Genomic DNA, 12,885 nt, shown 5'->3' with positions numbered 1-12,885 from the left:
CGAAATGGCACCATTTGGGAAGTACATGGAATAATCATGATTCTAAAGAGAAGAGAAGAATTTCAAAACTGTCACCATGTGAGGAAGGGATGGCTCAGGGGATTGGAAACGTGTTAGGAAGCTTTTCAGCTCTAGGCTTTTCAAACCCTGTATACAAACACAAAAGGCCACTTATTCTAGGCCTGCACGTTACATGGCCCCCTGTGAAAACCGGGTCTCCTGCCACATTGTTTATTTTCAGCCTTCAAGTAGCTATTCAGTTTTAGTTCTGCCCTCAACTATAATTCACCAACACTCCTTCCCCAGGTGATAGATCCACACAAGTAACAGCACATGAGCTGAATAGAACTTTTCTCCTCCTTTGGTTTGCTGCATCTTGTGTACTAACAGAATGGGATGGTCTAATAATCTCAAGGGAGGAGTAGGAGCCAGGGACTCCTGAGTTCTAATTCCAGCTCTGACTCAGATTACTTCTGAAGCCTTGGATAAATTACTGAAACTCTCCGTGCCTATTTCCTTCTCTCTGAAATAGGGAAGTTAATAGATATGGGTTTGATGCAGGCATTAGTGGGTGGAAAAAAAAAAAGATCTATGTACAAGGTCAGACTAGATGAGCATACTGGTTCATTCTGGCCTTAAACTGAATCTTCTCTGAACCTGTAATACTGCCTCATAGGAGTGTTGCATTGTTTGTAAAAGTAAAGTGCTTTGAGGGTGAAATGAACTAAAAATTATGTTGTCATAACTGGAATAATGTTAATGGCACTGGTTTGCTTGAAAGTCAGTTTCTGTGGGCAGTCATCCACAAAAATCAATGTTTGGGCCTTTGCCTCAAACATTAGTATTATTAACTTGATTTTCAATTAATATTTAAATGGATTTTTCTAAAGCTTTATTATAGGAGTTAAAAGAACTAGTATTGAAGTAAAACTTCTGCTTAAGCTAGTTTATTTTTTATTAGCTTGTTTTAACATCAATCCTTTTATCTTTCTAGGATTGTAGATGATGAAATTGAGGCCAATATTGAAGAGGTAAATTTTCTCCCCTCCCTCCCCCTTAATATTGCTAATTGAAGCGATCTTATCACAGACAAAAAGGCAATAGTTAAGGATACGATTCTGTCATGAAGGTCATGGATTCTGTGACTTGCCGGGACCTCCGGGACTTCTTCTGGGGCAGGGATGGAGCAGCAGTGCCTGGGGTTAGGTCGGCGCCCTTGGGGCAGGAGCAGCAGCGGGCCTAGAGAAGCTGCCAGCGGTCAGCCCTGGTGCTGCTGGGGCAGGAGCAGCAGCCCCCAGGCCCACCAGAGCAGTAGCCAGGGTTGGGTTAGCCCCTGCAAGCCCCTGGCAGCACTATTTCTCCTCTGCCACCCTCCTCCGGCTGGGTATTTTTAGTAAGAGTCAGGGACAGGTCGTGGGCTTCTGTGAAATTTTGTTTATTGCCTGCAATTTGTCCGACTTACTAAAAATGCCTTTGACAGAATCTTAGCCTTATTGATAGATCACGCCTTTTTTCCATTTACTGAATGTGTATTTCTGACTCCCCTGTCTCTCGAGCAGCACAAAACATTCACAGCATTGTAGTCCTTTTCTATTAGTCCATAATCCGTCAAGAACTTCTGTTTCATCCTGAACCCAGATTCTTGGATGTACATGCATAGCTCCCAGTGAAGTCAATGAAAACCTCAGAAGCAGCTTTGCCCTTACCTGCAGCAACAAAACTCAGCCTGTTCAGATACCAGATCAGATACTGTTCATTGAAATGATTCAAGCCTAGGCAAACAGGCTTCAGTTTTCAAATGTAGACATTAATCCATATTTGAGTAGAGGAACCCAATCCAGCAATACGTAGTCATGTGACTAGTCCCATTGACATCATGAGATGGCTTGTGTAAGGGATGCAGCATTATATGTACAGTTTTGTAAGCAAGAGCATGTCCTAGTAGTTAAAGCAGGAGATTACTTAATTAACATGTATGTAAATCTTTGCAGGAGTGGGATCTTAATGTTTTACTTATATTTCTTTAAACAGACACTCTGGGGTTCAGTTTAGTCCAATATTTGGTTTTGTTTAAAAAAAAAACAAACAAAAACAGACTCAAGGGTAAAAGTTAGATTTAAAAAATTCTTTCCGTTGCAATAATCTGGAGCGTTGCCTGTACCATAGCTAAGGAAATGCATTCATTTAAATATGATTGCTAATGAAACAGCATTTCCGATACAATGTCCCTCCTTATAACAGGTTGATTTTTACCATTTGAACCCTTTTCTAGAGTGACATCAGTGAAGATGATATTGAACCCAGTTTCAAAAAACTTTTTGCACAGTTGGCTGGAGCGGTGGGTATTTCTCTTACATATTCTTATCCATTATTATTAGCGTACATGGTTCTCCACAAATCTTCTGCGTCTTCTGCCCCAAGAAGCAGTTTAACTCAGATGTGCTGGCCAGATTTGAAAGACATGCATGCACAATTGTGCATGCCAAATGCCACAGGCAATTGGTCTCTGTAATGGGGTTTATTCACCACTCCGGTGCCTCCTTGTGGCTGAAACTGAAATTAGCTCTGGTAGCCAGTGCACCCTCCTCTGGTGGTTTCTCACTGCCATCACTTTTGTTCCCAGACCCACACCACTCCCAGGACTGAGGCGTCCTCTTCATGAACACTGCCCTCTGGCTGTGCCACCCTCTGAGTTTCCCCCTTCTGGGGGACAATGTCACAGTCTCTGAATCCAGCCACTTCCTCAGTGGCAAGTGGGGGCAGGGGGAGTCAGGCCCGCCCACTACTCTGGGTCCCAGACAAGGAACCCTGTAGATGGCTGCCACTTGCTTCATCCCCTCAGACTCCTCAGTTCATTTCCCTGGGCCACTATCCTACAGCCTCCAGCACCTTCTTCCCCTTACCTCAGCACTTCAGCCTGCCAGTCTTAGCAGCTAGCCAGCTCTCTCTAGCTTCCCGGGTCCCTGCTGGCAGCACTGCTCTGTCCAGGGTGCTGGCACCCCTTCCTCCTGCTAAGAGTCTGAGCTTCCCTCATCAAGCTCCAGCTAGATACTGCCGTTGTTCTGTAGCTCCTCTTATATAGGCCTGCCCGGCCCTGATTGGCTGCTTTCTGCACAGCCTCCCTAGAGCTCCATTAACCCCTTACAGGCCAGTGTGGGGTGGATGTCCCATCACAGTCTCATATAGCCCCCAGCTAAAGAACTTACCTCTTTGGGTCAAGCTCTTTAGATTCTTGCCTTTAGCTCTGGAAGTTCCTGGTTCAGCTCATCCAGCAATCAAGCATGCAAAATATGCAAGTTGCACATGCACTTTTGTGCACCCTCCTGAGCACATGCCCTTCTGAAAATGTGGCTTATGGAGTAAACAAGTATGACAAGGTACAGGGGCAATATCTGGTCTCCAGAGAAAAAGGCTCAACTGAGCTTTCCCTTTGCCTCTTGCATGGGTGCTCAGAGGAAAGAGTTTCCTGGCTATACACCCAGGGCTCCTATGAGTGGAGCAAACCCCAGGCAGGGCGAGTTACTATTACTCTTTTTATGTTACATTATCTTGTTTAGACTTACTCTGGTTAAGCCCTCTGCTGATAGCAGAAACAAGCGCAGGTGCAGAGTCAGGCGCCTAGCTCAGTGGTTCTCCACCTGGGGTACGCATACCCCTGGTGGTACGCAGAGGTCTTCCAGGGGGTACATTGACTTAGAGATTTGCCTAGTTTTGCAACAGGCTATAAAAAAAAAGCACTAGCGAAGGCAGTACAGACCAAAATTTCATATGGACAATGGCTTGTTTATATTGCTCTATATACTATACACTAAAATGTAAGTACATTTATATTCCAATTGATTTATTTTATAATTGTATGGTAAAAATGAGAAAGTAAGCAATTTTTCAGTATTAGTGTGCTGTGACACTTTATTTTTGATGGCTGATTTTGTAATCAAGGAGTTTTTAAGTGAGGTGAACCATGGGATCCACAAGACAAATCAGACTCCTGAAAGAGGTACAGTGGTCTGAAAAGATTGAGAGCCACTGCTTTGGAGAAGCAATGGAATCCAGACTTGGCCAGTGAGATCAGCACAGAAAGGTTTCACAGAAGGACTTCAACTCCTTCCATAAAACCCACTCCAAGACAGAGTGTGCTTGGAGCACGAGAGGTGATGGGAAATTTCAGGGGTAAAAGCTAGACCTGGCAAACTCATCAGAAGGAGTCCTGAGCATGCCCGGTAACTGCTGTTAGCATATGAGGTGCTAGCCAAATTTAAACTGTCTGCATTTTCTAAGCATTGCAGAGCTTTTGATTTCATTTGTGCAAATTTTATTCAGTCTGGGTAAATGCAATAGATCTTCTAGCTAACCCTCTCATGCCCTTCCCTGTTACATATATTCCACATCTGGCTTGGCTTACTATGACTATTTTCTAACAAATTTATTAGAGCATAAGCTTTCGTGAGCTACAGCTCACTTCATCGGATGCATCCGATGAAGTGAGCTGTAGCTCACGAAAGCTTATGCTCTAATAAATTTGTTAGTCTCTAAGGTGCCACGGGTACTCCTTTTCTTTTTGCGAATACAGACTAACACGGCTGCTACTCTGAAACCTATGACTATTTTGTTACAACTGTTTTGTTACATTTCCACAGGATGCAGAGATCTCTGCTTTTGAATTATGTAATATCCTGAGAAAAATCATGGCTAAACGTAAGTGTCTTCCTCTCCTCTGAGAATACATTGTCTCTGATGGCCAGTAGTAGGTTAGAGACAGAGCACCCACAACTTCCAGAGAAGTCAAATGTGCAGACATCGATCCAGTCCTGTGCTTCACAGAGATCTCAAACTAGCTGTGCCCCTAATTCCTGAGACTAAACACTCCAGAGCTGCAGGAGAAACTCTTGGTAGTCTGAGCTCAGGACTTCTCAACACCACACCTGCACGAATGAGGAATACTCCTTGTGCACCAGTGTGTGTATAGGTGTTACTGGGTCTGGTCAGATAGAAGCTGGTTAGCTCAAGGGATTGGTAATGGACAAGAGCGTCACTATCCTCTAGTGCTTTGAATCCAACCTAGATTGATACTGATGTGAAATAATCAGATTATGTAAATCACATTACTAAAACCAATGAGCACACATGCTGCCGGATTCTGAATAAGATGCAAGCAACACCGAGAAGCACTGCAGAAGCCTTACTATGAGTGAATTACAATGATCAGGGTTGGTGTCAGGTGTCAAAGGCATAAACTGCTCTTGCAAGTTCCTTGTGAAATAATTATGGTCACGGCCTGCACAATTGAAAAAAATCCACCTTTCCCTGTACCTAAATCAGTCACAAACTGGCACGTGATGCCAACTGGATTCCAGTGATTACAACAGAGGTGGACTGTGGAGACCATGTTGCTGTCCTTAAAGGGCACTGGTTCAAATGAGAAGTTGTTGGCCATAAGATTTACTTAAAGAAAAGTGAATCTGTTGCTTTCAAGCTGAACCAGCATCTGAGAGAACTTTGTTTGGGGAAGGGTAAGAGTAGGGAACTAATGTGAAACACTGAATGAATGGGAATGTTAGGACACTTACAGCTCCTCTTTCTGGTTTAGAGAGGGGGTAACTTACATAGACCGCTGCCTATTTTAAGCCTCCAAGGTCAGTGACAGCACAGCCAACTGTCTAGGGCTTCTCTCAGTGATAATGAAGGGGCATTTCTAATCTTGTTTTTCTTGCACAAAAAGGGACTCAGGACTTGTTACTGGTTTAGTCTCCCCTTGGACACTGATCAAGTTCAGGGAGATAAAAGCCCAACTGATTTTTACAGACATCAGCCAAATAGACAGGGAGGTCCCTGCTGTGCTTTATCTCCCTGGATGCACCAGCGTGGTATCGATGGTCTTTCCTGTATAACTGAGCTCAGTTTCCTTCCCCTTTCCTTCAGTCCCCACAGGAGCACTTATGTTTACTGGCAAAGGACAGGACCAGAGAGTCTTGGTCTCTGCAGCTCACATACAAACCAATTTCTGCGTGGAGGTTCTGCTTGGAAAATTTCCCAGCAGCTTTTACGCTTAGGACTCATGGTCAATTGCAGCCAAGGGCTGAGGATGCTGATCATGGGCACTTTGCCCACCCCCTTCATTCCAGTCATGTGCCCTGCCATTGTACAAAATGAGAACTTTCCTGCAACCCTTTGCAGAGGGTCCTCGTCTCAGTTGACAGACCCTCACAGTCCCTGTCCTGCTTGTAGACAGCCTGCTGTTTAGCATGAAGCCACTCTGTATTCCATGCCAGTAAGTCTTGTCCCCCTATCTCCCAGCATCTGCTGTAGGCACATGCTGTGTCCTTCGTTGAGAGAGAGCAGGATCCAGCAGCCGAGAAGACAGCTTTCACTAAGAGGGCCTGCATGGGGAGACAAGGAGGTTTCCATCAAGCAGGTGGGAGATGATAGGATTCTCTGGAGGCAGGAGTCCTGCCCCAGGGTCTCCTCCTAGCACCCCCACACTCTCCCTACACGTTTCACACCAGTCACGTAAAAATTAACCAGCCCCCTGGCAATGTCCAGCTGAGAACTAGCCAGTTTTCTAAGGATTAAAATTACATTTGTTAGGAGCTGGAAGCAGTTCCTAGGACTAGTGGGTAGCACCACCTGCATATTACTGTAGGGACTGGTTGTGAGCGTATGTCTGATTTTGCCCTCTAGTAGCTGCTCCACAGAAAAGATGAGGGTCTTGCTAACAGAAGCTAAAGGAATTTCACTTTGATCCGATCAGGAGAGCCTTGTATTTTTGGAGCTGAAGGCCCAGGGTTCTGTTAATGGCTGCGTGCATACGTGTGCATGCAGGTAGTAGTAATGTTACCTCCCTCCAATGGGCCTAGCACAAAGCATAGAACGACGCTAGCCTGGAATCAAGCTAGAGACGGCTCATTACCCCATCTAAGCCCAAAGGAAAGGTTCAGGTACAGACACAGAATTACTGGCTATTGAACAGTGGACGTAGTAGAAAAGACGCTATAGCACTGAGCTTTCTAGGCACAAGTTGTTGCTCTACACAGCATTAAAAGCCACCCAGACACAGTTGGGTTCCGAAGCACTCTTCACTATCTCTGTAGACAAACCTACAAAGTCTAGCTCCGTATCTGCACTGCTGAACTTGTTAGGAGCTGATGGCTTCTGCAGTTGAAGACAGGGAGGCCCACTAGAGGTCTCCCAAACTATTTAAAGGGTTACTGTCCAATTCCTATACACTTCCACATGTAACTAACCTGTCTTCTGTCCTCTTTCCTTACAGGCCAAGATATTAAATCAGATGGCTTCAGTATTGAGACATGCAAAATCATGGTTGATCTGTTAGATGTATCCTTTGATTGTATTAGCTAGACTGTGTTCCTCTATCCATGCTGAAATGGATCCAGTGGGGGAGCGGGGATGTCCCTATCAATCCATCCCTTCCTACCCGCAACCCCTGCTGGAGGGAAGGCCAGATCTGCTTGTGACAGCCCCTCTTTAAAAGACTTTCCTGCATAGGGACTATACATGTTAATAGTACTGCCAGTTAATGCTGAATCTACAGTATCTCTAGCAGTGGGAGCCTGTATTTTTAGAGCAAAAGGTCCTCTCTGAATTCCAGCCTTGATGCTACTTGTGTGGTCTGGCTGGCCACAGCCTAGGAAAAGATTGGTCCCAACATGGCATCAGTATCATGGGCTCATTTAGAGGACCTAAACCTGCATATTAGAAGTGATGAAATCAGTACATTCAATCCATGTCAGATTTGGCCAGAACATAGTAAAGTCACAAAGATTTCACGGTTAAAAACAAGGAAAACAAACTAGAAGCACAGTCCCAGAACTTCTCCCTAGATGACGCACAGTTTTTCTGAGCCCAATGCCCTAGGAAGAAATCTACCATGATAGCCATGCTCAGTTTCACTGGCAGGAGAGGGGAAGGGGTTTGTTTGATCTTTTAAACCATCGCAGGTTTGAGAATAATATGGTTAGAAAAAGAAAAATACTGAACAAAATGAAGCTCTCCTGCAATTTGTTGTAAAATGTGGCAGAGCCCAGAATTCCACTCTTGTAGTTACAGTAAGAGACAGATAGTGATGTTGGGATTCTTTTGTTAGGGGTTTTCTGAAGAACTACAAATTCTGTCAACAGTAGCTCTTGATTTTGGTTATGTCTCTGTTTCGAATCCAGACATGGTATGACTCGGATTCCCATCAATATATCTCAACCACCACTGCGAAACAGAATGGCATCCTCTTGGTACACATACTGAATTGTTAGCGATTACCTGTGGAGGCACTGAAAAGGCTTGGGGAAATATTCAGAGATTCAGATTTAATTCATCCAAACAGCGGATTTAGAAACTTAAAACTCAGCTGAAGAAACAGAGGAAGAGTCCCTAGATCCTGCAGGATGAGCCATAATAAGCCATGCATCACAAGATGATTTGCATCCTTCTCTAAATTTGACATCAGAAAAACAATGTTGAGATTATATTAAAGCAAACTTAATGTAGAGGAGGGAAAACATTTCTTTCCTGCCTTCCAAAGAGGTTACCTTAACTCTTCCTGCAGTCGGATGGAAGCGGTAAACTGGGACTGAAGGAGTTCTATATACTCTGGACAAAGATACAGAAATATCAAGTAAGATGATCTCTGTAGAAGGGAACATACAATATACTACTCGTGTGGATGTAGACTGGTTTGTTCAATGGCTGTTGGAGCACTGTGGGTGTAAATCTATATGTATATTGTGGGTGCAGTATATCTATCTATATGGGCAGTTCTGAGCACATACCATTAAACAGAAAGGTTGAGTTCTTCAGTAAAAACCTGCACCCTTGCCCAGTTCTGTGAGGCACTGAACTGCCTCCACTCCCACTCAGTCAGTGGGAGCTGGGGATGCTCAGCTCCTGACAAGAGGGACACAGCATCTTGCAGGATGGGGCTCAGTGGGATTAGCGTGGCCTTGAGCATCACAAGGCCATGGCGCACACAGACCACAAATGCAGAACGTAAAGGCAGGATCGTTTCAGTCCTACCCTTTCCTCATTGGGAATTCCTGCCCTTACTTGCACATCAGCTTCGCCTGCCGCTCAAATTTTAAAAAGTTATTTTTATAAAAATAATAGGCCTCCAGAATGGCCATGGAAAGCAACAATAGATAAAAGAACCAAAGTATTAGACTTCTGTTATCAGATAACTCCACATTCTACAGCTGGGGACCGCACCAATGGCAACCCCAAACACAGGGAGCTGGGACCCTCCGGCTGGTTCACTCTCTGTGACCAGTTTAAAAGGGGGGGCGGATCCTCAGCTGGTTTAAGACAATTTACACAAGCTGAGGATCTGCACCCTGGGATTTTAAGTTGTAAAGCCCTAGAGACAAGTCAGCTGCTCTTTAGAATTCTTGGTGGAGCCACCTCTGCTCCGGTGACTGCTCCTCACGTTAGCTCCACCTCCCTCCCACATCCTTAGCCTTTCCACTTACAGGTCTGATAACTTTGACACAGGACTGAATGCTAGACAGTGCCTGCTTTGTCAGTGGTTCTGCAGTCCCATATTGTATTTACCCTGCGATCACCACACGTTCAGGTGACTTCCTTGCGTCTCCTCCCTACTGTATGCTGCACTGAAAGGATTAGCTATGGCCCCATTTTGGCCAGGTCTACATGACAGCCCTATAGTGGTATCACTATGTCACTCAGGGGTGTGAAAAATCTACACCCCGAGTGATGTAGTTATACTGACCTTAGCCCCCCACGTAGACAGTGCTATGTTGATAGGAGAGCTTCTCCCAATGACATAGCTACTGCCTCCTGGGGAGATAGAGTATCTGCACCGATGGGAGAAGCTCTCCCATAGCAGCGTCTTCACTAAAGCACCTTCCCCAGTGCAGTTGCTGTAGCTCTGTATGTGAAAACAAGCCCTACAAGCAGTTGTGTGACTGACACTAGTTAAATCAATCCAAAATCCATGTTAGGTTTTGTTTCTCAGGAAAGCACAGAGACTGCTTTCCACAGGCATTTATCTGACTTCTGGCTGAAGCCAAAATAACCAGCTCTTAATTATTGATGATCTCCAAACACTAGATTTTGTGTTTTTACAGAAAATCTATAGGGAAATAGATGTCGATCGCTCTGGTACCATGAACTCTTATGAGATGCGGAGAGCATTAGAAGAAGCAGGTATTTCTATTCCTCTATAGCTGTATTACCCAACATTTATCTACCTGTATGTAGTATAGGGTTATGCCGCTTCAAGTCCCTTATCTAGACCAATAATCAAAGTCAATAGGTGCTGGTGTAAATACAGTGTAACCATTTCAGTGATCTTTGCCAGTGACCCTGGCTTATTGTGTACACTCGTGTCTCTCTCTCTCTGGTGGTTGGCCACGATCTCTGGCTATACACAGCAATAGGGGCACATTAAAAGTGGCCCAGATGAGTGGCTTCCTGTTTGGGGCAACTCTCACTTAGGACCTGGCACAGTAGGATTATGAGTAGGCCCTTAACAACCAGGATCCACAGGCTGACATCCTTTAGTGACAGAGTTGGCCAGGTTGCCCACGAAGAGGAGGCAATCAATGCAAGCACCTCCTCTGATGAATCACCATTAAATAATAATACTAAGCTCTTCTATAGCACTTTTCATCTGTAGATCTCAAAATGCTTTACTACAGACATCAATATCATCCCCATTTTACAGAGGGGGAAACAGAGGCATAGAAAGGGAAAGCGACTTGCCCCAGGTCACCCAGCAGGTCAGTGGCAGAGCTGGGAATAGAGACAGGTCTCTTGAGACCCAGTCCAGTGCTCTGTACACTGGATTCTTATGTCCACTGCACAATGACTATAAGGGGAATAAAATTCACAAGCCCAGAATGAACTGGCACCCCGACAAAGCTCCTCATAAAAGCACAACATCCACTGAAGATCTCCATACCACAGCTGGGTGCTGGAAAACAGCATCAGCACAGCAAAATTACACTATAAACCAGCTTCAATAGAGTGAAAGTACATATTCAGCTATGGATGGGCTAGTCTCAAGAGTCAGAGTTTGAATGCTTATCTAAACTGCTGGAGAGGTTCACAAGGCTGCAAAGCCACGGGTTCTACCAACAATCCCACCTGAGCCGTCCTAGAACCACCCCTAATATCCCCACCTGCTGTTGTGTTTGTGTGGGTACGGTCAGATATCACTGTTTGGCTTCCTTGGTGGAAAGACTGCTTTCCCTTTGGGGGTCTTGGGACCAGTAGGCAGCAGTTCTGTGCCCCTCAAATTCTGAATGATCTTTGGGTAAGACACAGCCCACACTTACTACAGTACAGAGCTACTCCTTACCATCAACCATTCTTCTCTGACTGGTCCACAGAAGACAGCCACTCCCTCTAAGACAGTGAATCAAAATAAGTTCTGCTAGCCCTCCTGAGTACATGGCGTAGGCTCAGCCAATCAGCACTAATACCAAACAACTTAGAAATGCCCACAGAAAAACAAAGTAACCCATCATAACCAACCAGCTCAATAGTTAAAAAAGCAATTTGAAAACTAGACACAGATGTGACCAAGTAGCCAATATAGATATGAAAATTTTCCAACATTGCTCCCAGTTTGCAAAGACTTTGTGATCTTAAAACAACTTAAAAAACAAAACAAAACCATACACATTGCTCCTGCTATTTCACCAACATCTGATTGCATTATTAGCTGGCCAAATGTCTTCATCTTTTATTTTGCCCTGTAGGGTTCAAGCTGACTTGCCAGCTGCACCAAGTCATTGTGGCTCGTTTCGCAGATGAGCAGTTTATCATTGACTTTGATAATTTTGTCAGGTGCTTGATTCGACTGGAAACTTTGTTCAGTAAGTATGTTCTTAATAAATCTTCACATTGTGAGCAGCCCCTCGCCTTGCTGCATTGTATAAGGTCCAGGCTTATTCTAACACAAGGCTCCTGGCTTTGCACCAGAATAAATTTGAGAGAAGCTGAGACTCCAATCCTACATTCTGATCTGCGCAGAAAGACAGCTGAACTTTCCTCGGGTGCAAGGATCTGTCTGCATAGATCAGACTGCAGGATTGGGCTTAAAACATTTTGTTACAGGCTTTAGTTACACCCCACGGCCAAAAACTAGATTCATAAGGGGAATTTAGGCATTAAACTGTTTAACATCTAGCTTTCCCGCTGCCTAGTGGAATTCACAATCCCGAGTGGCCCAGGCTTCCCATGCAATGCAGGGGGAGAATTAGATGCCTAAAAATGGGATTTTCAGCATGCTGAGTGGGATCTATCAGTCTGTTGAAATTGTTCTACTTGTTATGAAATACTTAGTCATTCGGCCAGAGAGCACAAGAATGACTCTTTAGTCAGTGGTTGCAGCTCGAAGACCAGGGTTTGAATCCCAGCCATGAACCGGCCAGAGTGAAATTTTGACCCCTGGTCTCCACCTCTTGGATGAATGCTTTAACCACTTAGCTTTTGGATGGGGGGAGGCACTACCTCCACTGTGTTTTGTGTGGGACTCAATCCAGTAGGAGTGCTCGTAGGTGCCAGTGGGAGCATGCCTACTGAATCAGGCCCTGCAGGCGAGACAGGCGTGAATACCTAGCTTGTGAATTCTTGTGGGGCTTAAGCCTGAGTGAGGCATCCAGCTGCTCAGTGGTGTCAGGACTTACCTGGTTTTGCACATGCTCACCAGCAGCAGTTTAGGCACCATAGGAACTTACCACTCAGATAGCATGGGATTTTAGGAGCCTCCAGGGTTAAGCGGCAGCTGAGCTCTGGTTTTCTGAATGCCGGTGGTGGTTAAATGTTGGCGTTATGTGGCCTAAAGTGGTAGTTGGGCACCTACATCCCCCTTGTGAATGGCACCTCCGGTGCGCTAACATGACAAAAATAGAA

At 44.9% G+C, this 12,885-nt stretch overlaps 1 protein-coding gene across 1 annotated transcript in view; it reads left to right on the top strand.

Annotated features, from left to right (window-relative positions):
* Window positions 1–12,885, top strand: part of CAPN2 (calpain 2) — a 52,341-nt gene that overhangs the window by 35,441 nt on the left and 4,015 nt on the right. Inside the window, exons 13-19 of the mRNA XM_038394368.2 lie at window positions 995–1,031; window positions 2,273–2,338; window positions 4,638–4,695; window positions 7,268–7,332; window positions 8,558–8,626; window positions 10,092–10,170; window positions 11,730–11,846. Coding sequence (XP_038250296.1) covers window positions 995–1,031; window positions 2,273–2,338; window positions 4,638–4,695; window positions 7,268–7,332; window positions 8,558–8,626; window positions 10,092–10,170; window positions 11,730–11,846 — 491 coding nt within the window. The remainder of the gene's footprint in view (window positions 1–994; window positions 1,032–2,272; window positions 2,339–4,637; window positions 4,696–7,267; window positions 7,333–8,557; window positions 8,627–10,091; window positions 10,171–11,729; window positions 11,847–12,885) is intronic.

Source organism: Dermochelys coriacea, chromosome 3 (assembly GCF_009764565.3).
Source record: "Dermochelys coriacea isolate rDerCor1 chromosome 3, rDerCor1.pri.v4, whole genome shotgun sequence".
Classification (NCBI taxonomy): domain Eukaryota; kingdom Metazoa; phylum Chordata; order Testudines; family Dermochelyidae; genus Dermochelys; species Dermochelys coriacea.
The sequence above is the reverse complement of the archived record's forward strand: the minus strand, read 5'-3'. Positions and strand labels throughout refer to the sequence as shown.